This window comes from Tinamus guttatus, unplaced genomic scaffold (genome assembly GCF_059628265.1).
Source record: "Tinamus guttatus ecotype Peru unplaced genomic scaffold, ASM5962826v1 Tinamus_guttatus_pri_ptg001099l, whole genome shotgun sequence".
NCBI classification, from domain to species: domain Eukaryota; kingdom Metazoa; phylum Chordata; class Aves; order Tinamiformes; family Tinamidae; genus Tinamus; species Tinamus guttatus.
This window is the reverse complement of record NW_028289633.1, coordinates 123,572-149,507: the sequence shown is the minus strand read 5'-3', so window position 1 is coordinate 149,507 and position 25,936 is coordinate 123,572. Positions and strand designations below refer to the sequence as shown.

Genomic DNA, 25,936 nt, shown 5'->3' with positions numbered 1-25,936 from the left:
GGAATTCAGATTGGACATGTAATGGATGTACCAGCAACTGCTGGTGTGAAAGGATTAATCATCATTTTAGACTTTTATTAAATTAGATAAAATGGGATAGGCATGAATCAGAATATATAACAATTAATCACTGGACTTTATTGAGTCTTTTGAAAATCTTATTTGCTCCTGAGCTGATAACTAATCTAGGCCATTCTGTACCAGTTTGACAAACTCTTCAGATAATGATTGTGACTGGAACATTAATAATATCATCATTTAACAACAAAACATTCACTGTTGGTAAAAATGATTCTATGAACATTTGTGGAAGATAAAGGATATAACCCTTCTTACTTACCCTGAAACCTTTTGCTAAGCCATTAAAGCCACAGTTTTTTGCTATTGCTATCTTTTGCTTTTATATATTTGCTTGTTTTTGGAATTTAGGTAATGGATACACTAATGTGCACGGGTGACCAAAGTTTCCTTTATATCCAACTAGTAAATTGTTACCGCAATACACACTGACATTTCTAGAAAATAAAAATTACTAAACTTTTGAAGTTTATTTATTGATCATTGAGAACCACCCCAGTTAAATTACCATAAACCTCAACATCACAACAACTACTAATCCAGCTAATAGGAATTAAGGGACATGGAAGATACATAATAGGTATCTGGAGGATATGGAATTTATCCCGTGAGTGTGGTAAAGACCTCATAATTTAGGAGTGCCAAAACCCAAGTGCATCATGAAGGTCTTTCCTCACAAGTGACATTAATTGCACATCCCACAGATGCTTATTATGTACTCTATTTATACCTCCAAAAAGAAAAATATTCATTTAAAGTTTAAAGGTTTAGCACTGTTTAAACACAGTGCAACCCAGCTGTCTCGTGATGTCACTGGGAATAGCAAAGACTGCAGCAGAGTCATAAGGTAAGAAGTACTTCAGACACAGAAGATAAATCAGGATCTGTGTTTCACTGGGAAAGTCCCAGAGCTCAGAAGTACAGTAAAGTGGATGTGTAACTAAACACTAACTCAGGTTGCATGTGGGTTTACATCATCTTACACATTCTTCTGATGACTGTTGCTGAAATAAGCAAATGGAAAATCAAATTATTACAATTCTTTTAAATACTTTTCAATATATGTAGCCTGTTAAAGCATGGAATTGCTAAGCTCAAAGATACCATTACCTCTTCTGCAGTTCAGTCTACCAAAATGTAAATGTGATGTTATCATTAATGTTCCTAGATACTACCTTTTTTGGAATGTTGCAAAGTTTTTGTGGGAATTGTTTCTTTTCTTCTATTGTCGAGTTACCACTTTGTGAATTCTGCCATGGATAATTAAGACAGTTAGGAAAATTCTTGGATCCAAGTTGTCCCACGTATTTACGCTTGCAAATACGCTTGACTATGTTTGCATTATTAAAAAAAAAATAACACCCTCCAAAGTGGATATTGCGAATTTTGCATGTCATTCCCACATGTACTTGTTAGGTGAAATGGAATAAATCAGAAGGCTCAAGCTTGAAATCTAACACCTCACACAGCGTTTATTGATGTGAGTTGTAAACAACTAATGACTGTGGTTAGACATTGTTTGGAATTTTGATTTAAGCACTGTAAAAACATTTAATAAATATAACCTATTACTCAGCCATTCTGCTGCTACATTACACATGTGTGTATGTGCTAAGGTTTATTGTAAGTATGAAAATATTGTTAGCAAACTGCTCAGCCTTTGCTAATAAAATTTGGTAACATCATTGGTACAACATACAGAAACAGAGGCAGGGAGGATTTCATTATATTATGTAGTATGTTAAAACGAGCACTTAAGAAGCAGAAAATAAATTTCTTTTTTTTTCTTTTTTTTTTTTAGTACCCAGAGTAAAATAAAGTATCTGTATTAGACATGTTAGATTTTGAAAATTAAAAAATTTCTATAAAGCCAATTAGAGAAAAAATGCTAATGTGGTCCTAATTTCCAATATGTTATGAAAAGCCAAAAAAAAAAAAAAAAGCTGAAAAATAAAACTTATAGATGCCAATATAAAGGTCTGTGAAAAGAGATGCTCTCTATAGCACTTTCAAAGCAGATGCTGATAATCTCCTGATGTTACTTTGGAGTAAGCTGTTTTACTTCTCTGAAATTTGGGAATAGTTTCCAGCTGTAACAAAGTTCCGAAACAGGGCTATCTGGAAATGCAAAGAAGTCATCAACAGCAGTCAGTATCAAACTGCAAAGGCTATCTTAAGAGTATTTTCAGAGGAAGAATATAGTAGAGGACCCCTGATTTTCCATAAAAATTCAAATATGACTCATTCATTGATTTCAAAACACGTATTTGAAAACCAGCTCTTACTTTTCCTAGTTACCTTGGTCGGTAATACAAAACTGATGCTCTGTTGTTTTTTTTTTTTCTCAGTTTTTCACTATGCAAAGGTTTTTTCACTATTTTGCATGCTTGTGTGCAAATTTTCATTTCTGTCCAAAATTGTGCAGCCTTAATGACCCCACCCTTAGGGTTTTGTGTTATCACTTTTATTAATAGGACAGATGAAATACAGTATTTATTTTTATAATATCTTGTAAAATAATTCAAATTTTAGAAATGTTTATCAAACATCATTCTTCATTATTTACCTAGGTTAGAATATCGTGTATTCATGTAATATTCACAAGTTATATAAAATAGTCCATGTTAATTAACAGCACTACTGTACAGCAAGCCATTCCTGCGACCTGTTAATGGATTTTATTCTTCAAATATGGATTTATTTCTTTAATATTTCATGTGATACTTTTAAAAACTCTTGCTTGAAAACACATCAGAATTAGAAAAGATTCTCAAGGCACGCACCTTTTAGGAACCAAAATTTTCTTTCCTGAACCAAGGTGAGTATTGCTCTAGTAACAGGTCAGAAAGGGGTTCACAAACTCACGAAGAACTTCTGCAAAACTCACCCACTTTGAAAGTTATGACACTTGTGATATTATTTTAAGAGAAGGAGCTTTCTTTGTTGTGTTTACTTCTAGCAATGAGATGTATTTATTCAGTTCAAGAACTTCCAGTAAAACAACCATGTCAGAGATGGCTCATGATACATAATTGTTATTATACAGGCTATCTGTTGAATTCTCTCCTGAATTCTCTTCAAATCCCTCACCTCAGTCGATAACATTTAGGTTGACTGAAAGAAGAGAGCACAGGAGGACAAATCAGTATCTCGGGTGGAATGGAGGGGTACAAAAAGCAGACTGACTTGACAAGCTGGTCGACTGTTATTTTTGTGGTGAGAAAAAGCGAAAGGGAAGCATTCCTCTTAGTACTGTCATTGTAATCTTTTTATTCACATTAACGGCTCTCCATTGGGCAAACGAAAGCTTCTGGAGAAAATTCAGATGGAGTTTATTCTTACAAAATTACGATTTCCCTAAGATTTGACAAAATTTTCATGAGGAATGAACCTCAGCTTGAGGATAAAATTTTCTGCTAAAATCAAAGACTGAGAGGAAAATGGCGCAGAAGTGTTGGGCTATTAAGGCACTCTCCTGGGCTGAGGGAAACCTGACTGAAGACTGTACTCTCCCTGTCATTGATAGCCCACATCTATAGACAGATAGATCTTTTTTTTTTTTTTCTCTGTAACGTAACTGCCTGTCATTCTTCTCTCCATTCTTTCATGAAAATCCAAAACAGCCTAGTTTGTTTTAAAATGGAACAACAAAAATATCCCAAAACTTGACTTTTTAAATTTAAATGGTGTTCTACAAATGGGCCTATTTTGTGCATTTACATATTTCATGCTCAGTTGCTTGAAAATTTCAAACAGAATTCTTCTTATCTTCACCACTCATTTGGTCCCAATTGTGTTTAAAGAGCACAGTACAATTCTTAAATTAACAAGTATCTGAGTGGTGTTTGTGATATTCTTGCTAAGGCTCTTTATATTTTGCTGGAAGCTCTTTTCTATATGTTTTGAGACTTTGCAAAAGTACATAAAGATTCTCACAGCAACTTTCTGTTTCCATTAGCCTTCAGATATCATGACTCCTGGATATTGTTTTTTAATCTTAAAGACTGATAGCAGGATGACTTTCCCCTGCAGTGCAATGCAGATGGTTGTGGTTCTGATTTTCTGGACAGCTCCACAGGCTTTCACAGGAAAACTAAGGGTGTGCTAAGAACATGTGTCAGTAAACCCTTCCTTTCTTGATTCAGAGTGATAAGAATAAGCAATGAAAATGAAGTCCAGGTTAACCAAACCACAAATGATCCAGAAACCTGCATTTGTGACAAGTGCCCTGGCTACATAGCAAATGTGCTACTAACCATGCTAGTCCATGCTCCTGTATTTTTCCTACTAACATAATCTGAGCAAGGACACGGTCATAGAATCACAGAATGCTCAAGGTTGGAAGGGACCTCTAGAGAACATCCAGTCCAACCCCCCTGCACACGCAGGGTCACCTAGAGCACGTGGCACAGGACTGCGTCCAAGCGGGTTTTGAAGATCTCCAGAGAAGGAGACTCCACAACCTCTCTGGGCAGCCTGTTCCAGTGCTCCGTCACCATCATTGCTAATAAATTTTTCCTTAAGTTCCTGCGGAACATTCGGTGTTTCAGTTTGCGGCCATTTCCTCTAGTTCTGTTGGTGGCCACCACTGGAAAGAGGCCGCCCCCTCCTCCCTGCTGTCCCCAGCACCCAAGGAGCAGAGCCCTCTCATTTTTTAGGCAGATGCTGAGGCAAATACTTCCTGCAACAGATACTTAACCTTTGTCTTATTGCCCTTTTTGTACTTATTTTCACATGGGTTTCCTAGACTAAGTTTTGTGTACGTGAAAGAAACAATAGGATATGTTAAATCAGACAGTGCTGATTTAGCACCTGAGCAGCTGAAGTGATTAACTCTGAGGAACACAAAGGAGATGTAAGTATCTGAAGTAGGACACCTGAAATGCCTTGCTATAGCAGAACTCTTCCATTCAGTGTTCAGCTTCTGTAGGTATTGACTACAGAAACAAGACACAAAGACAGCCTTTCAAATGCTTGTACATATTCTTACTAAATTCACCGTATCTTTCGGAAAATATATACTCTATTCAAATTCACTAGCCTCTAAGCAGGCCTCTAAGTAGGTCTCTACTAGTGTTTAATGAGACCTTTATTTTTTTTTAAGACTGTGTGATATAAGCCAAAAGGGAGGCTGTCTTGCTTGCTTCCTTGCCACATACAGATAATCCCAGGTACCTCATATGGGAAGCCCATCACGTGCATCTGCTCTGCAGCCTACGAGCCCTGAGACACTGCATCAGCAGCTCAGCACATAACTACGGGGCAGGAGAGTACAACTCAGACAGGCACTTTAGACATCTCCAGCAATCCTTTTTCCTTATGGAGTGGCCTTTCACATTATATATGTTTAAGCCTTCAGTCTAAAATACTATTTGTGAGAGTAGGAAAAATGAGAATACAAGTTTAACATACTATAATTTTCAACACAACAGAGCAAAAATAGAGAAGTGACACAAGATCAGAAATATTTTTTTTTTTCAATAAAAAAGAACACCTTTTGGAAAAACTCAAGAGATAACCACAGATACCTATCATACAAGAACATGTAAGGTGGGTAGTCTCATTCCAAAAGAGAAAAAAAGCAGCTTTAGAGTTAAACAATGCTTGCTTTTTGACCAAAAACAAGGTATCTACCATGATGCTTCAAGAACTGTCCACATTTATTTGCTCAAAGCAAACCCTCTGAGTTAGTATTCCAATGAAATACACTTGGCAGATCAACAACAGGTCAGGCAATCCCTCTCTCCATTAAAACACAATTCAGTTTCATAAATGAGCTTTGGACTGTATTTTCTTCTTCCTGTTGCTTTACTTTGAAGTTCCAGCTTTCTCATACAACTACTTACTTTGCTATAAAAGATAGAACAGGTAGAAAGCCTTCATATGGCTGAGCCGTCCCCCAAAACTGTATCTACGATCCCAGTGGAATATACCTTTTCAACATGTGGGCCCAACAATGCATTACAACTTTTATTAAAAAAGTCTGTGCATCTGGCATTAAATCCTTAAAAAGCATTCTACCAACAGACAGGCAAGAGTTTACATAGCATTAAAATCTATTTTACAGGAAAAAAAAAATTTTAGTTGTAATTATTTATGTCAGACTGAAAATAATTACTGGAAATCAAGAGCAGTTTGGTCCTGAACATTTAAATGAGAATTCTTACTTTTTTTCCCCCAGACTTTGTATTTACTTAGTCTTAGCTCTTGCTAGATTCTGAAATACTCATTTATTTTAATAGCAAAGGCAGATTTTGGTGGTTCCCCCACTAAGTGCACAATAGCTCTAAGTTGCTTTCATTGTAATTGCTGTCCGGTTAATTGATGACACTGGATTAAAAAATACATAGGAACCGTAATTAGTTTGGATCATGCCATATATTATTTCTCTTTCTTTTGTCAAGTGTGAGAGTCCAAAATAAACTCAGTAGTGGCTGATCTGGAAGCTTGTCCTTAGCAACACTGATCTCCATGGTCATTTTCTTCTGGAGGTCACAAAGATTACTCCTCGTTGGGATGACCCGGGGCAGGTTTTTCTGGATACGATGAATGCCACTTACATTCCTGCAATTGTAAAATCCTTTAACTCCTCGCTCCAGAGAGAGATACTGCCCGGTACCAAAATGGCCAGGAGAGAAACAAGTGGATGCCCTGCAGTAGTGCTGAGAGCAAAGCAACTCTTGCCAGCAGTGGAGCATCACATCTGCTGTTGACTTTCCTTCAACATCATGTTCCCAATGCTAACTTCCAGTCCTCACCTGTGACTAGGCAGGTACCCTCCAAAGTAGTTTGGATCCTTCACTCTAAATTGCTTTTCTTTCCTACATGGTGCAGGTTTTTCCCGCGCTGACTGAAGGAACCACAGTCTTGAACCACAATCTTAACTGGCTGATTATTACAAAATAGAACAGCAGTGGGAAGCAACGGCATCAGCCCAAAGAAGATCCTTCTTGTACTGAGGTTAAGCTAAGAGGAAATATTTACACTCACTTCTGCACTCGCCTTGTGTCTGGGAGGTATGTGCTTAGGAAGAGTTTGCTTAGCCAATATAATATCAGCATGCAATCTGCCATCCGTGCGGTGATGCAGGAGGCAGGGAGGTTATGCCAGCAGCTAAGCTTTGTTCATAAAGCTTTTCACATTTATGCCTTGTCATTATCTTTGAGTGTATTTTTTCTATACAGCCATATTTTATAAATATATATATATTTTTTTTACATGATCCATCAGTATGTATGAGGATGTAATGTGATGCAATATGAATACAATTCACTTTGTCATGCTGAGTAGGTAAAATAGTTAAAAAATATTATGTGGGACTCCTCCAATTTACTCATCTTTTAAATGAAATGTAAAAGAAAGTCCACTACATACTACTGATATTGGAAAAAATGTCCTAAGATATGGATATATGAAGCATTTCTTCAAACCCTCTTCCTTCCCAAGCTGAGAATACAATCTGCTTAATTTCTCACGGCAAACACTGGCCGGTGCAGAAACTGCAGAATGATTTTGCAATGATTATTTTGTACTTTAACATGAATTAGATGTAAGGGTCAAATAAATTAACACTAGAATACCATTTAATCCAAGACATTAATCATTGTTAACTCATCTAATTTTACAATTAAACCAAATATTCCATCTGTCAGCCTTCCATAGTATCTATTTTTTTTGTTCAATTTTCACTTTTTTCATTTTTATTTAGTGAAAAAATTATTACCAGGAGGCACGTCACTGAAATGTTAATGTAATCAATTCCATTTTATTTTTAAACCATTCTTATGTTTTACTTTACAAAGTTGAAAATTAGATATGATTGGATAATTATTATAGTTTGGTTAGACTACGCATATTTCTCATTGCTACCTGGAACATTAAACAGTGTTATTCCACAGCACATTATCTTAGGATCTAAAAACACAACAGAGACATGGCAAATAAAATACTTAAGAATGATAAGACACTAAGTCTTTCATCTCTGTATTGCAGGTTCCGTTTTGCCGATATTAATTGTGGTTAATTATCACAAGGATATGCAAAGGCTGACAATGGGTGAGCAGATTTGTGGTCTCACAGAATTATCAGTCACAGAAACTCCTGTGCTGAGGCACCAACCGGCTGTAACACCAAGTTGCACCACTACAGAGCAAAAGTATTGCTTAGCCAGGATACTAATATACTTTACTACACCAAACGGTGTTTTCTTTTGGACGATGAAATGAATTCAGATATCCCATAACATGATGTCTGTTTACTGATGTCATCCATTTAATGGTAAAGAAACTAGTCTCCTGAGATAAAATATGTCACAAAACAGAAATTAAGAGAAAAGAAGAAATTTTTCATATCAGTAGCACTGCCAGTCTAGTACACACGGCCACAGACAGTGACAGCATGGTTTGCAAATAACTCATTGAGAGAGGAAAAAAAAACTTTCTAATATTGATGCAATAAATACTATAATATACATACTTTTCCACAAAAAAGGCATAAAGTCTTTGCACCATTGTGTATCAAGCAAAATTAATGAATCACACCACAAGCACAGAAATGCCTGTTAGAACTGATCTTCTAAGCAAGTAACTTTAATTTCAAGAAGCTTGTAACAAAATATTATTTCAAAGGACAGTTTCTGAACATGAAATTATACAACAGACTGGGATACCTGACATAGCGGTAGAACAAATCTCCCTACTACTGTAAAAATAAAAAGACTACGGTATTTGTAAACATCAAAGATCGAAATCAACTCTCTGCAAATACAAAGAGTATAAAGGAGTTGCTTTTATTACCTTCTGTAGCAAGGTATAAACATGCAAGGTATAAAATACTGTATTTTAAAATACATAAACTATATACCTTGTTCAGACCAGAGGGAAGACCGATATCCTTCTCCTCTAACTCCATAATCGCTTTTGAGTGAAGTTCCCAGGCTTCCTTCTATCATATAATCAGAGTGATATGAAGGATGGCAAATGGATACTGCCAGCAAACCCCCAAAACTTCAGAAAAAAAAAGTTGACAAGAAGCTCACATGTATTCTGTCCTTAGGTTATGTTTAGCAATTATTAATAGCCCATTAGGCTTAAGGGAAATAGAAATGCTGTCCTAGTTCAAGAAATGTTAAATACAGGAAAAGACCCAACATTTGAGGCTGTCAGATGGTTCACTACCAGAAATTAGTATTCTGAAGCTTCCAGACAGCTTTAAAGGTGCAAATAATACAACACAGTCATGTTGTCTCTTACTTTTTCTCCTGTCCTCTGTATCAAATCAGAAATCAGAGAAAGATATGACCTCACAGGCAACCTACTTCCCTCCTTTGCCAGTGCAGACTTGTTCTCTCTGATACTATCTATTTCTGAGAGCTTTTCAAAGCCTAGCTTTAAAATATTCTGATGGCTTTCCCTTTGTTAATTTTGATATATTATTTTACAGTCTAACAGCTCCCTGTTAGTAAGGTTTTGCTGATAGTCAGCCTGAAGCTCTCTCTCATAATTCATTCCCTTAACTGTAAATTTCTTTATTCAGACTCAGTTCTTCTATTTATGCCATACCAGACTGCACTGTTCTTCTGTTGTTAAAATGTCATGTTTTGAACTAAAGTCTATTTTTTCTTTCAATTATTTCCCTTACTGAAAGGCAAAATACAGCTATACTGATGCGAATACCTACAGTACAAATTAGTTTTGCCCCAAAATACTGTTTGCAAATGTTGGAGATTTATCTTTATTTTCTGTGTATTTTCATAAGCCTTCATAAAACAGAAACACTACCTTTTTTTTGGTTTTTTTTGGTATCTATAGTGCCTACCAATTTATTACCACCCATGAAGTTCATTAGTGACATTTGCCATCTCTTCCAGATTAGTGAAGATATTACAGAAATACACAACCGTACATTATGCAAAACACACACTAACAGGATAATCTGTCTTCTTTGTACTTTTACTACCTTATTCTTACTCTGTATATTCTTCCTCTACCTGTAGCCCATTTATATCAAAACTATTTAAATAAATTGTGTAGAATTACCTTAGGAACTTTTCTAAACTTACCTGAAACCCAAATGTAAATGTAAATACAAAATTATTGAATAATGATATTTTTAAAAGCAGCCTAGTTTGTCTTCTAAATATACATTATTTGCAAGTCTAAGATGACTACTTATTCTCAGTTCAACTCATTTTTAGAGGGTGTACTATATCTCTGTATTTTTCCATTTTATTATGATATCAAATTAGGCTTTAAGTGTTGCAATTGAGCCCTAACATTCAGAGTCTCATTTTCCCTTCCTTTCTGTAGCTTCTATAGAATTGTTGAATGTAATTCACAATTACACTTGGAAATTCACAACTACAAATAAAACTTCTTTTTATTTTTTTTAAGACAAAGCATACTTTAATTTTAAGTCATGGCAAAAAGTTAGAAAACTACTTTTTTTTCTGAAAACTCACATTTTCCTGTCACCGCGCTCATACATATGGCTTGCGAAATCTTTAACAAATGATGATCAAAGTGAATTGTATATCTAGAATTCTAAACTAAGAAGGCAAAACTCTTTCTCAAAAACCCATCAATTCATCATTACATGTTAAACGCAACTTGCAGCCTTGGCTATCGATCCAGCTTGAGCAGAACCACCACGATGGTTTGGATACAATGCTACGCAAGCCTTTGGGGACAGGCCTTATGCAAAGAAGTCGCCCTAATAAGGCCTCCTAGAAGAGGGAGCACATTGCTGAGGCACCTAAACAGACCTGGGCCAGATTAATGCAACAAGGACTACCTCAGATGACTCCAGCAAGAGTCACTTTCATATCTCTGCGCTTCAGCTTTCAGTTGGCCCCACAGCACCAGTATTACCTGTATCCAAGACCCCATTATTGCAACAGTTGAAAGTTGACTATGTCAAACTAGTGACAAAATTAAGGAAGTCATTCATTCAATGCCAATGATTTGCCCATTCCTATTGTGCCCTGTTTCATTCCTTATTTAACAGGAAGACTAAAAATAGAAGGTATAGTAACATACTTCATTTTGCATGTTCTTTCATCATTGCATCTTTGCTAAGTTCTCTAATAGGCAGCTGAAAAGACCATATCTGTACTGGTAATGCCATTGCCATAAACACCAGGGTTTCATTTCCTGCAATTGCCTCCTCCAATTGATTAACTTCTAAGGGATAAGAAACACTTTTTTTTTTTTTTTTACCCCCATTTCTCTACTCCTGAAGTTAAGGACCACGAAAAAAAAATTTTAACACAAGAACACAGAGCTAGAAGGAATTAAATTAATCAATGCATTGTAAATACTTACAGTCCATAAATCTGTGGAGCAATTTCCAGTCGGTTCAGATGCATATACAGCTCAATATCATGTTTCTTCAGCAGATGATCCTGAATCTGGTTTACTTTAGTTACAATAGCAATAGATGGGCCTACGTCCTGTGGCCTTGCGAATGGCATAGGCGTAATCATTGCATCTCTCTCCTACAGACATAGAAAACAGGAAAAATATTAATAAGCATCCCATAAAGCCTCATTGTCACATTATGTGAGAGTAGTTTTCACGCAATCATTGGCTTCCAAATAAGCTGAAAACATTAACAACCCCTTCTAATTCCAGCAAGAGCAGAATCTCAAGTCTCCACTTCTGTGGAGGCTGCCGTGGGATTCCCCTCCCCAGGCGCTCCGAGCTTCCCTTCTTTCTGCTGCAAGTTAAAATGAAATGGCTTTACTTTGCACGCTCTGACAGAGTGTTGACACATTTATTTGCTTCATTTTTGCTTTAATACGAGCCGCCCGAGTCAGTCCAAAGCAAAGTACCTGAGTAGTACTCATCAGTACACTCAGTAGTGGATGTATGCCCTCAGAGGACAATAAATTGCATACCAACAAATAATCTCTCTTCCAATAATCTTTTCTAACCAGGCTTTACTTGCTCAGAAAATGTTGTGGCTGCACCTAAAAAGCTAGGCAATGTTAATAAAGCATCATAAGACCTCTAAAACAACAAGAGAAATAGAACAGGTACATGAAGTGAGGATTAGAAAGCAGCTCGTTGGACCAAGGGTTGTGCAAACCATGCAGTGGTCTATAACACCACATACACAAGTGAAAACTACTGGATTACTACAGTCCTTGAACTTGACTTCACTTTTTCTTTTTTCTTTTTTTTTTTTGTACAAGAGTGAAATATATTTAAAAAGAGACAGAATGTTAGCAAGAAAGATGGCCATAACTGAGGAGTAAGTATGTAAAAAGAGTATGAGGCACAAAAAGGAACAGGACAGATATTTTAAGAGAAAGATAGGGGAAAGACAGAATTTACCTATCAGAAACAATCTGAAGATTAAACAAAAGAGGAAAAATTGGAATATTCAGAGGACTGAGCAAAGACTTTGTTGTATTCTGCCTTGTGCATGGTTCCCAAACATAGAAGCTTCACTCTAAAGAATAGTTATTACTTTTCTATACTTTAACCCAGGACACCAATAGAGAAACATTATCAAGCTCAAGGGACTAAAAGTTTCAGAAGACGCACTACTCCTAAAAATTGTTGAAAGAACACTTCACTTGGATCAATACAGAGAAGAGAACATTTCTAACATTCAGTTACAAAGACACACTTTTTTGCTGTATAAGCTATCCTCAAGGTTGTTTCTTGTGGCTTTATCCCTCTTCAACCTCATTCTCTCTGTATTAGCACTGTAAGAGGAAAGAGGATTACATATATTTTGCTTCACAATCAGAATAATTTATCACATTCAAGTGGGCAGTATATATTCAATAATTTCTATCAAAAATCTGTTTTTATGTCAATCTCCTTGGCCCAAAATGTTCTTTCTTAATTATTTCATTTCTGTACCACAGAAAACATTGTATGTTACTGAGCAGTGATCTCAAGTAAAATGTTTTTATGTGAGGATCTGACCAATTATAAATTTTATCTTATAATCTACTTAACTGGTGTTTTGCTATGGCAATTGCAGCAAAGGGACTGATCTGTCCATTACAGGGTAGTAGTTTTGCCATGGCTAACGTGGTTGCAAGCCATAAGCTTCTAAGACACTCTGGTAAATTGACCAAAGCTTCCTCACAGACTGTCAAATAAAGTTCCCTGAAATGGCATCTATTGATAAATTCAAGAACCCTTCTGTTCTACCAAACAGAAGTGCAATGCATCATGGAAATCATAGCTAACAGATACGTGGAATATGTGAATCACAGATATATGTGCAAAGAAATCACATTTGAAGAAACATTAAAAGGAATATTACAAAAGGACTTTTGCAAAAGAGCCATTTCATATGCACATAAAATACAGGTTGATGAAACTTAGCATGTAACTCAGAAAACATGCAGAGAAAGCAAACGTGATCTTATATGGAGTCCACCACAAGGATGATTAAATTAAATCCATTCATGATTTTGAAAAAAAGATTTCTATCCCTGCTGCAAGAAGCTAGAAAAGAGAAGCCAGTGTTGCCTCCAATGCAAGAGCCTGTATAAAAGAGAAGCCAGTGTTGCCTCCAATGCAAGAGCCTGTATGGCCACCAGAAACCATTGGCAAATGCCACTAGGAGGAAGGGTCCTCCACAGCAAATACAGACAAACCATCTCTTCCTTAGAAGCTGCGGCAATCTTGACTGTTTTGCTGTGTCAACAGATATTTCAGTACCAATATCATGAAAAAACAACAACAAAAAACCCACATTGCACTCCCTCTGGTACCCGTCCTGGGAAACCCGCAAGCTCCCTGGAATGAATCTTTACCAATGCAGGCAGCATGGGAAGCAAACGGGAGGTCCTGGAGATGTGTGTGCGGTGCCAGGGCCATGATATAACTGCAGTTACAGAAACATGCTGGGATGGTGCACGCGACCCCAGCGCTGCCATGAGGAAGTCGACGAGACCCTCTACAGACAGCTGGAGGTAGCCTCATGATCTTGGTCTCCGACATGAGCCCTGGTTCTCACGGGGGATTTCAACCGCCCTGACATCTGCTGGAAAAGCAACCCAGATAGGCACAAACAGTCCCCAAGGTCCTGCTGAGCACTGATGATAACTTTTTGACACAGGTGGTAGAAGAGCCAATGCGGACAGGTGGGCTGCTGGACGCGTACTAACAAATAAAGGACTGGTTGAAGGTGTGAAGGCTGCGGGTAGCCTTGCATGCAGTGATCGTGAGTTGGTAGAGTTTAGGATCCAGCGAGGACGAAGCACGTAGATAAGTAGGAACACAGCACTGGACTTCAGGAGGGAAGACTTTGGCCTCTTCAGAGACATACTTGGAGCAATCCTATGGGCTATGACACTAGCAGGAAGGGGGCCCAAAAGACCTGGTTAATATTCAAGCATTCACTTCCTCCAAGCTCAAGATGGGTGCCACAAACTGAAGCACAGGAAATTCCACATGAATTTCAGGAAAAATTTCCCGATTGTGAGGGTGACAGAGCACTGGACAGGTTTCCCACAGAGGTTGTGAGTCTCCTTTTCTGGAGATACTCAAAACCTGTTTGGATGCAATCCTGTAAAACGTGCTCTAGGTGACCCTACTTGTGCAGGGAGGTTGGACTAGATGATCTCCAAAAGTCCCTTCCAGTCATTCTGTGATTCAAAAGAACCAGTACGGGAGGCTAGTAAGAGCATGCAGTCAATTCTGAAAACCCCCAGCAAGTAGAGGAATGCAGCAAAAGTGGGCAAATTTCCTTATCCCACACTTAATTATGGTAAGATGTCCCCTGTGATCACCATTTAAACTAAGATTAGAAGTAAGTAAGTTACCAAATTAGTCAGCTTTCATTTTAACCTGTTTTTCATTTCTCCATGGTATGCTATTTCATATTATAGTTTTAGGCCCATTTCATTATTTTTTGGTCACATCCCAAAAGTTAAAATGTTAAAAAATGAATATCCATTAATTATTTCTAATCTCATATAAAGAAAAACACTTTTAAGGTATGATACAATAACATTGCCTTCACATTAAAGCCAGTCTGTAATAACTTTCTGCATGAACATATCCATTTATTTTTGAAGCTAATCATAAAAGTCTGCAACTTTATGTATTCACAGACTGTGCTGAATATGCAGCATATTCCATCAGTTGGCAAACATCTGGGATATGTGCATTATTCCGGTTTACTCCAGTTGAGTTGAACTTCAGCTTGCTGTCTGTATGTGCTTCTAACTGATGACCCAAAAGGCCTGTATTTCTGAGGGCTTTTTTTTCAGTTATGGGCATAAATTCTTACATAGCAATCTCAATATAACAACATTTCTACCTATTTTAACTTGCAATATGAGAAGATGGGGTAGTTACCCATGTTGGTACTTACACCATTAACTGTCCAGGGGTCTAAAGCCATCTCCGCAAAATTTGATGACAGAGTTTTAAACACTATCTTGAGCGTCAAAAAATCTGATTATCAAAACTAATGCAAGTTTCATCTTAAGGAGGAGTGCCAAAACGGGACTTATTTGTCACTCGCAACATTTGTGCACCTTGGCATAATGCAGCACTGACACATTGCTGACTGTCAGGCTGACTGACTACCAGCATGGGAAAGTGCATCACGTAATATATGCTGGCTTGCCATTTTAAAAAGCATAAGATAAGTAGATGGTGTCCATCAAAACACAGTTCCTCAGCACCTAAGGAATTAACCACATTAACAGAATTGCTCAAAGCATGACAGAATCTGCAGGGATGGAGGCTGTAATCCATGAGAAAGGTACTAACTGCGCGCACCTCCTGACTCAGTACCCTCCCTGCACAAGTTTTAGAAATGACAAGAGTGTATAAGATAGGGTTGTTGTGATATGTCAGGCAACTTGGTTAAGCAAATATGACAATACTTTTAATCAGTTGAAATTGCTCCAAAAAATCACATCAAACTGGTGTGAAAGAAATAGCCCAAACAGAAAGATGCTCAAATAAACTAATACATCTAAGCAGTCAAAATGTTTAACTAGAAGTGACTCATGGCGTCTGTCTCCAAAAGGCAGAAGCTAGGTGGACATATGATAAACGTAACGATACCCCAGACTCACTGCATCCTAACTTGCCGCATGGGACAAAACACCTGTTTTCTTTCTGCGAACTTCTAATTCTTGGAAAACATTTCGTGAACACATGGCTTCAATCAACTGCTGCTAACATGGAAAATAAATGATAAATTCCAAAGAAATGGGAGGCAGTACAATAAAATACAAATAGAAGGACAGCTCAGAGGTCTGCTTTATCGTTTACAAAAAAGCATTACAGTCCCCTCTAAGAACAGTTTAGATATGGATACCAGCGAAAAGCGGCTGAAAAATTTAGATGAAGTATTAGGAAGTGAATCACCAAATCCTGCTGCAGAATATTGCCTAACATAGCATGAACTGGAATGGCTGGTATTCCATACTAATGCAATTTATGCATACATGAATTTAGAAAATAAATGCTGCTGCAGTAAAGGGAGGCTAGGACATCGTGCAAGTATAAAATGTGGACAGATTTCTCTCATTAACCACTAGGGAATCCAGGAGCTGGAGAAGTTCCTCTAATGGCAATTGGGAGTAATGGAACCAACTGTTAGAGGCTATAAAATGTTCCATGTCTCTCAGAGCACATGCTTTCACTGCTTCATTTGTGAGGATTCAGACTTTATTGTGTAGTCAGCCCTCAAAGTCATGATGGTAAAAGGCATATGTACAAGACAGGATTATTAAAATTATACATGCCTGCAAATAACAAGAACAAACAACTAGATATTAACGCACGTGCTGTGCCAGGGACTGGAAAGGGCAACGTAAACTTTCATCTTCTACCCAAGCACTGTAATCTCTAATCTCTAGGCAGTAAATCTCTAGGCAGACCTAGTTATTTCCAGTATAAAATTCAAACTAAAACTTTACCACCTCTGTCACAGAAATTGGAACAAATACATTTAAATATACTGAAATCTGAAAAGCTAGTCTCGAAGTAACGTCTCACAGCTTTGTTGTTAGAATAAAAGTGACTATGTAATAAGTTCATAAAATTTGTATCTCATATGTTTTATCTGTAGTTACTGACAATTATGTAAAAATCCTAACCCGAGGAGTAATTTATAAATGTAGATAGCTTAGGCCAAGATAACAATACTCCATGTTTAATGAAATATATATATATACTTATATATTTAAATGCTTAAAGAAAATAGAAGCTTTTATGTGGGGCTTGGGTGAGCATCTTTTTGTTATCAATAGGCAGACATATCTACCCATAGTACTCCCTAATTTAGGTTTTAAGTGCAGATTTTGGTACACACATGCAGGTATCTGTTAGTGAACACACTCTGATATTTCCTGTTAGCTCAGACACTCACCCCATGGTCTAACTGAAAAAAATGTTAAACTGAAGCAAGCTGAAACCATGTTTGGAGGACAACTCTTCCAGGATATAACACACTGCAAGTCTTGCAGACACCTGTAATATGGCTATTTTTTGCTAGGGTCTTTTATATGTATTCTATCAATCACATAAATAATTTTTCAGAAACAAAAAAGAGAGTGATAAAAAGAGAGAACTAAATCTGACATGAAAATAAAGTATTCTAGAGAAATTTTGAGCACTTGACTAAGGCAAAATAGTCAGAGGGAATTGTTAAACCCACATGCATACAAAATGGTTACAGGTGGGGATTAGATGGAAGGGGTCAGCATCAGCAGAAAGCGGCAACAGAAAGAGGCATCAGTGCAAATGCTGAGGTTAGGGAACGATGAACCCTGACCCATGACAGGCACACTATGATCGCAGGTTTGATTTCACAGCAAATTGTTTAAAGACCATTTAGACCAACAGATTTAAAACAATTAATTAAAGCAATTCAAGCCTCGATACATTAAACACTAACTATGCACATTTATTTAACATGGCATGTGCACATGTTTTGGGTAGATGCGATAGATGTGTCGATGTCAGACATTCTTTTAAACATTTACAGGAGAACATCACTCCCACACATCAGAATTTGTACAGGTATATTTGACTTTTCATTACAAAGTGTTCCTTCAACAGATAGAACCCATTCAACCAAGAAGCTTTCCACAACTTCACATGACCAAATTCTGAAGAAATTCTAAGGAATTTCATTATTTGAACCAACTTGTACTAAGGTGTTTAAGAGAATATATAATTAAAAATCACATTTGCTAACAAACATTATGCGCACGCTTTTAGAGTAATACCTTCTGACTGTCATGTTCAAAAGTTGAAAACCAATGTTCTGCAGTTTTCATAAGACATGTGAACATTGCACTGAAGGGGAAAAAAAACAGAAATTTGGTGTTAAATAACGTACTACAAATAGCTGTAAATTAAATGTGAAGGAAGTTGTAAAAACTTACTAGGCATCATGTTCCAGATATTCAGGATTCAAAAGAACTTTCATTTCCTCACTGAAAAAGGCAACAGTGAACAATCCAAATGTGAATGTTTATTTTTGGTCAGCATTCTCCATGTACTACTATGTATTTATAAGCCAACTTTCATATAAAGTGCAAATGAGAAAACTAGCCTTTTTAATTAAAAAGAGCAACTCCATTGAACAAATGAAGTCTTTCCTTTTTATAAAGATCAAAAACAAATTAGCTGCCTTGTCTGCACTACAATGAAGTAACCATCTAATTATTCCAAATAACAAATTACTGAATGTCACAATGTATTATTTGAATATGCTTGATCTAGAATAATTGATTGCTGCACAATCTATCACTGTTTGTCCAAAACAAAAAAAATATGGTTAACGGTCAAATATGCAGTATCAAAACATTAATTTATTTTGTTTTAATAGCCTGTATTTTTATTGTACTTTAACAGCAATTAATCAGTGACAGCACCTCTTTTCCATCTACTTTGCTGCTTAGCTCCACTTTTTCAGAGGAGGTTGGAACAGAATGCTCTACAATACACATGGTTATTTTGAGTTACTTTTCACCAAAGAGCAATGTGTAGGCAATTCAGGGGATGTAACGAATAAAAACAAACATGTAAATAAACTCCATCCTTACACTAACACTGTCTTTGGACAATCTCAATGAGGGGTGCTAAAAGAGGTTATCAAAGACAAGCATAATTAAATTGGATTCTAATCATTGCTGGACTTTAAAAAGCAAATGCAAAAAGATAAATGAAAAGAAATGGCTTAAATACTACAAATGGCTCAGTCATGCTTAAAAAAATTAAAAGCTTTGTATGAAAGGCCAAAAAAAAGGATGTGATTTGGGTTGACACACAAATCACGTGTGATGTAGTATTTTCTATATGTGCATAACTATATGCACACAGAGATGTGTACACACACACACATATATATAACTACACACACTATTTGAATAAAATGGATAATCCGTACCTAAAATTAGTGTTATTACAAAGTCAAGTGATAGCCATGTACTGCAGCTACAATGTTACAGATGATGAAAGAAGTATCAATCACAACATTTTGTATACACTGATTTTTTTAAGATATGAAACAAAAAACATTGGTAATATATCCACTGATTCTATTTCTCGAGTTTGCCTCCCCTCAGCTATGACAAATATTAAACCATTTCTGGCAAGCACAATAAAGTGAAATAGTAGATAGGTAAGTCTTTTCATTAATATTTTCTTTTAGGTTTCTTGTCTTCCCATTTTTCTCTGGCTAACATCTGTGAAGTGGCCGACTTCTACACTTTAAGCCTCGCTTCAGAAGTTGTGGCAAGGCAGGTGAGACAAGGATTCTCCCATAGAAGCAGAAGGATGCAACTATTTCTGGTAAGAACTCATTAATTATGAACAAAGAATTAAAGAACACCTATCTTCTATGAGGATAAATATATATGTGTTATATATATATATTACATATCAATGTATGTATGCATGTATGTACTTAAAAAAAAAAAGGATTTTAACATGATACAAACAGAAGAGTGCTTGCCTTGGTTGCGCAGCTTCACTGGCATGTGAGAAAGCCTGGTGGTCACAATGCAGGATAAAGACAATGGGAGCCAGAAGTTCATGCATCCCCTAAACACGGAGGAAAACAAAAGTACAGGGAGAATTTTCATTCATTCAGCAGCTCATAATGCTCAGAACCAGGCAGACAGCAACATTAGCTGCAACCTAAGTAAAAGCATGAGCATTCACATTCTTAACAGAATGGTTTCATAATCAATGGCTTTTATTTTAAATTCTGATTAAATCTAAGTGTTTATTCTTCTATAATATACGGGAAGCAAGTCATTCTCCCCTTTTCTAACATAGCAGACAACAAATTGGCTATGGTAGGCAACTCTGCACCTGGCAGTTTACTCCAAGATCTATGTTCATAAATATGAATTTTATTTATGATAATTACAATCATGATCCACAGTACAAAGATCTGCAATAAGGACAAATTATGAAATTTAAAATTACTTTTTATTTGATAATGTTCCAAAACCAGCATAACAGTAGCCTTCAGAAGAGACAAAGGCAGCTATTTGGGAAATTAGAAAATGAAACTTCCATTCCTATGGATACTAGAAATAAAAAGGGCTTTCTGCTTTTTTTTTAAAAAAAAATTTAATTATGTCAATACTAAGAAAAAATTCATTATAAGACAACACATAGGAAAACTTGCTAATGTTCCAAAATAGCACATAAAAACATGCACGAATTAAAAAAAAAAAAAAAAAAAAAAAAAAACACGTTGCCAATTGGTGGGCAGTGGAGGATTCATCTTGGCCCGGAGTTAGAAGTACAGGTGGGCCATCCAGGCAAGTCACTGGTACCTCCACTGAGGGGCTAGCTCACCAGGAACAAAATAAGATTATTTACCTTCACTTGGGGTTTCTCAATTTGTTATGGGAAGCAGGAGTAACTCCTTCAGGAAAAAAGCAATCCAATTGCTACCACCACCAAAACAACACAGGGAAAGCTACAGCCTGCAGAGCTAAACCTCGTGTGCGGGAGACATTCAGCAGCCTCCCCATGATCACCCTGGGAAAAGAAGGAACTGGGGCATCCCAGCTGGCATATTTGGATGTGTCAGGAGAGCCTGGCTCTCGGTCACAGACCAGGAGGTGGACAGAATCTACAGAAAACGCAGGCTGGGGATGGGGATTAGCCTTGCAAAAATAGGGAGCGAGCCTGTCACCGATGGAAGGGATATGGCGTTGCAGCTGCCCTCCTTGGCTGGCAGCGCCTGCGTGTGGGGATTATGCCAGACAGGTGGCAATTCCACACATCAGCCTCAAAGCCTTCGGCCACCTCCAAATCCACTTAGAGCTGGTTCAGTCTCAACTCCAGGGGCTTTTGCTGGACAGCTGGGGTGTCAGTAAGACCATCCTGTCAGTCCTGTTGGCAGAAAGGACATGGGGTAGCCCACCAAACTCATGGCATTTCAAGTTGCTGCTGGGAGTCCGAGGATGGCTGCCCCCAGAGAGGAGCTGGTCTGCTCTCGTGATGGCATTTCCAACCTAGGAAGCCTCTCCACTTGCTTTTCCAAGCCTTTCCATGACAGACAGAAGTGAGCAGTGAACATATCACAAGCTCATGGATCCAACTTGCTGCTTCCCCAGCGTATCTGTGTGAGGGCTTCACGGCTATGAAGCTCCTAGAGGCCAGCTGCTCATCCTCCCTCCTCTCCCTCAGGGTCCTCAAGCCCTCCATGTTCAGGCCTACTCACAGGGATAGTCACTCCTGTCAAATGTAAGAGGATGGCTTATCTCAGCAATAAACACCTCTGCTGAAGGCATAAAAAGCTGCCAGAAAGATAAAACCAAAAATGTTTGGGCCAGAAACAGCTGAAAGCAAGGCCACGGGACTGACAGAGCATGATGCGTGATGGATTTTAGGGATGAACACCAGACCATGTGAGCCAAAGTCCTTTCGGGTACATGGCCCGGTGCTCTCGGGTTTGGAGACTTGCAATGGTCTGGGGATTCTGGGGATATTGTCATATTCCATGTAGCATTTGAGGAGTATTCAAGCTCAGTAAGCATATCTTCATCAAAAGCACCATACAACACCATTAGTACAAAAATCCTTTAACTTTTATTGGAAATAATGGAGATTTTCCTTCGTAATCCAAACTGAGCAGAGAGAATATTGTTTGTTGAGGACCCAGATAGACGTGGAAGCTCTCTCTAGGTGCTCATCTATTTTGAGTGTGTTCTGAAGGATATTAGTGAACCTCCTCTGTTCACAAGAGGAAGCTCCAATCTGTAGCAGTATTGGGGGGAAAGAAAAAAGGTGCTCAGAAAAATCTCTGCATAATATCAATTTATAGCAGCTGACTCAATTCTGAGGGAATGAAAATCAAATTTCCTGAGATTTAGTCTCAAGTGCAGGGCTGGAACAATAGTGCAATGAGTTGACTGGGCAAAGCTAATGGCAGCAAAACTACTTAAGTTTTGGGTTCTTTTCTTTCCCTTCTGATTATGAAGGCTAAATAGAAGCCTAAAAGGCTAAAAACGAAATAAAACAAAAACAACAGTAAAAGATTAAAATCAAAGTTCACTGGTTGACACAAACTGACAACAAAATTTCTGAATGTCTTGTGGTCATACTAAGATGAGACTCTGGTCCAGAGTTAGGAGAAAAATAGAACTGCCAAAATCACTTAAATAAACTGTAGATAATGTGCTGCACTTTCATCCATACTCATAGCCATCAGTTGATTAACAGCCTCAAGTCTAATTGTGTATTCACCCTGATATACGAGCATGAAATAAGGGAAATGGGATGCCAAAAACCTGAATATCTAATAAAACTGCTACCTAAGCTGTAAACATACAAACTGAAGAAAAAGAAAGAGGACATAAAATAAGAATTAGTTATAAAAGATAAAAGCAAATCATACATTCTTTCGACATAATAATATATCAACTTTATAATAAAGTAGAATCATAATGTGGCTGCCCACAAACAACAAAAACAAAACAAATAGATGATGAAATACCAGGATTTCAAAAAGATACCTCTGATCTTTCAGTTACAAGAATACTTCAAATGTTTAGAGATTTTTAGCTTGGCAAGAAAAGCCACCAGTGTAATATACATACACATATTTTTTCAATGCTGCAGTTTACTAGAACTCTTTAGTGTTAATAAATAAGTTGACAGAACTCAGATAATTTTTGACACTTCCCAGCTACAACAAAGTATTGATTTCATAACGCAGTCTAGGGTTCAGAAAGAAAAACAGAAATACAGCATTTCTACAATGAAATGTGAATCAATGCATTTCAAAATTATACTGACTTCTCTAAGGACAATCAAATTATGCGTGAACAATAGCCTAATGATTTAACTTAATTGCCACTACTTCCTTTCACTGTAACTAGAGCCAGAATTTTGGCACCAGTCTTGCAGAAGAATGCAAATAGTAATTTTACATATTTTAAAGTAGAATATACTATTCTCTTTAGATTTTATATTTACAACTGCTATTTAAAAATGCAAGTAACCCAGGGAGGATTCAGTCTCTAAAATCTGTTGCACAGCTTAACAACATTCCACTCCATTTGACAAGGGACAGAAGTATCTTTTGCCAACCAAATAAGATGTTACACTGGATTGGTCAAAAAACAGAAAGCCTACTACAAAGACAACTTTTATGCATATATACATATTAAACAAACATATTGGTTGCTTCCTGTGAGAATATAGGCTGATGCTATGTCATAATAATAAGTCTCTCTCAATAAATTAATCTCCGTTACATTCTATTTACATTTATAAGGATAGAAACTGTCACAAAACTAGAAGTTTTTCAAATATTTTAAAAGAGAAACACCAGGTCCTGTACATATGATGGCAAATGAAGTACCGACTTTCATTTATTGGCTAGATCTTAGAATTGTTCTGATAAATGTAACTCTTGTTGGAGCTTACAAAAAAAAAGAGAGAGGAAATCTCTCTCTAATGGACTAGTTCCATTATGGACACTGAACATGAAGACAAACATCTTATGTTAGGCTTTGTATTCATGTCACTGTAGAGACAGCAGCTTAGGGGCGACTATTACTGATGAATTAACAGCAACCTCTACTTTCAAGAGAAATGCTATGCTTTGTTGTAGCAGGGGCTTTTTAGAAGTGAGTCAATGACGAAAATTGGTAGGACTAGAATCCTGACCACAGCATACGTATTGAATAAAAGAGAAAAAAAAAAAAGTCCTGATTCCACCACAAATCACCTGATTCCTCTACTTCCTGCTAACTAATTCTGAAGAAATACTACTGATGGATATGAAAGAAATGGTATATACAGAGAGATATACTATCAGACTTGGATCACATACTGAACACTCATCAGAAATATTAAATCAACAGTTTTTCATCATCCAAATTTATTTCATTTTCTGCACTATACTCATCTCTTTAGTCCTGTGGCAACCTTCTCAACAAACTGCTGCACTACTCAAGCTACAGTAGCCAAAAGCAGAGGTGAAGAAGTTTTCTTTGTCAACAGCCTGTAGGCTTGCAAAATTGAACCTGTTCTTTTATCTGCCTATGTTCATTTAGCCCACCAAGCAGTCTTTATTAAAGCTGAGGCATCAGGCAGTCAAAGTTCATTAATACCATTTATATAATCTCTGCAGTTTCAATTAACTCAGCAAGACATTCTACTACATGATAACAGTCTCATTAATTCAATAAAATCCCATAACTATTAACAATATGGTCTATGTTAAACGGGGTGTCACCTAGTACAAAATAATAGCTTTAACAGCTTGTGATGAAACTCAGGGCTTTTTTTTTGTTAAATTTGATCTAGCTAAATATTCCATCCTTATGTAGAAAGGTATTATTTCTTGGTAAGGAACCTAGAGGATTTTAAATATGAGCAGAGGGTAATTAAGTCCTTTTAAGTCATATCAAAGAGAAAAATAATACTTCTTGTTCAATAAATGATAGACTAAATTAGCTGGAATGTGTTCTTCCGTTTTCCCATCATCAGTACTCTGGCCTATATTCACTAGAAAAGGGAGGCTGAATACTGCTCAAGTGTTTTCTTTAGCAGTGCCCTTCAAAGTACAGCTCGTCACACACCTCATCTTTTCTGTGGTTGCAGTGCAGGACTATTCCTTGCTCACAGTCTGTGAAACATGAAAAAGAAACAGCTGATGGAGATCCAATATTTTCCTAACTACGTATTTGATTTTTGGCATTATCTCTAAGACGTTTTTTCAGAAGTAACTGTTCCTTCAACTCATATGTGCTGATCTTCTCAAGAAATGCAACCAGCTTCCTGGCTTGAGGACATGGTGGTCACAGACCATGCCTGAAAGCACACAATGTGCTATAAAAATATATATATTTACTGAATCACCGTACTTTTTGTCAAAAAAAAAAAAAGTCTACCTAAAGTTTGCTGCTCTACAGGCTAGTCTTTGTCTAGGCACACAGATCCCTCAATCTATCAGTCTCCAGTCTCACTACAGTTAATAACCGGGGATCATAAATACAGATATATTTTGGTTTACAGCTCTGCATATTGGCCTTGCTACGGGAATTTAGTATCAAATTTATACTTGATTAAAAACCTTCAGAACAAATGTTTAATCTTCATCCCATATGGATGCATACTTAGGGCAGCTTTAAGGCTATCTTTGCCATTTTAACAAAAATAGTTTGAGCAGGCTTTCCATCTGAGGTATTTGCTTGCCCCCTTATTTTTCAGTGAGGAGAAACTTTTTCACTGCATTGTATTTGGATCCTACGGGATCCATTTCTTAATGTACAGTGTGGCCTTAGCACTTTGAGAAAGAACTTAAAATAGCACATAAAACTTCAAATCCTGAAGTTTGTCTGAATTTCAAAAAACACTATTTGTTGTTTATTCAGTGGCAT

At 37.0% G+C, this 25,936-nt stretch overlaps 1 protein-coding gene across 1 annotated transcript in view; it reads right to left on the bottom strand.

The window, feature by feature from the left end:
- LOC148590767 (TBC1 domain family member 5-like) overlaps window positions 1-25,936 on the bottom strand; it is a gene marked incomplete at its 3' end in the record, with an annotated part of 130,584 nt that overhangs the window by 48,999 nt on the left and 55,649 nt on the right. Inside the window, exons 8-11 of the mRNA XM_088538612.1 lie at window positions 20,035-20,123; window positions 18,461-18,511; window positions 18,302-18,371; window positions 11,400-11,572 (exon numbers count right to left, since the gene is read on the bottom strand). Coding sequence (XP_088394738.1) covers window positions 11,400-11,572; window positions 18,302-18,371; window positions 18,461-18,511; window positions 20,035-20,123 — 383 coding nt within the window. The remainder of the gene's footprint in view (window positions 1-11,399; window positions 11,573-18,301; window positions 18,372-18,460; window positions 18,512-20,034; window positions 20,124-25,936) is intronic.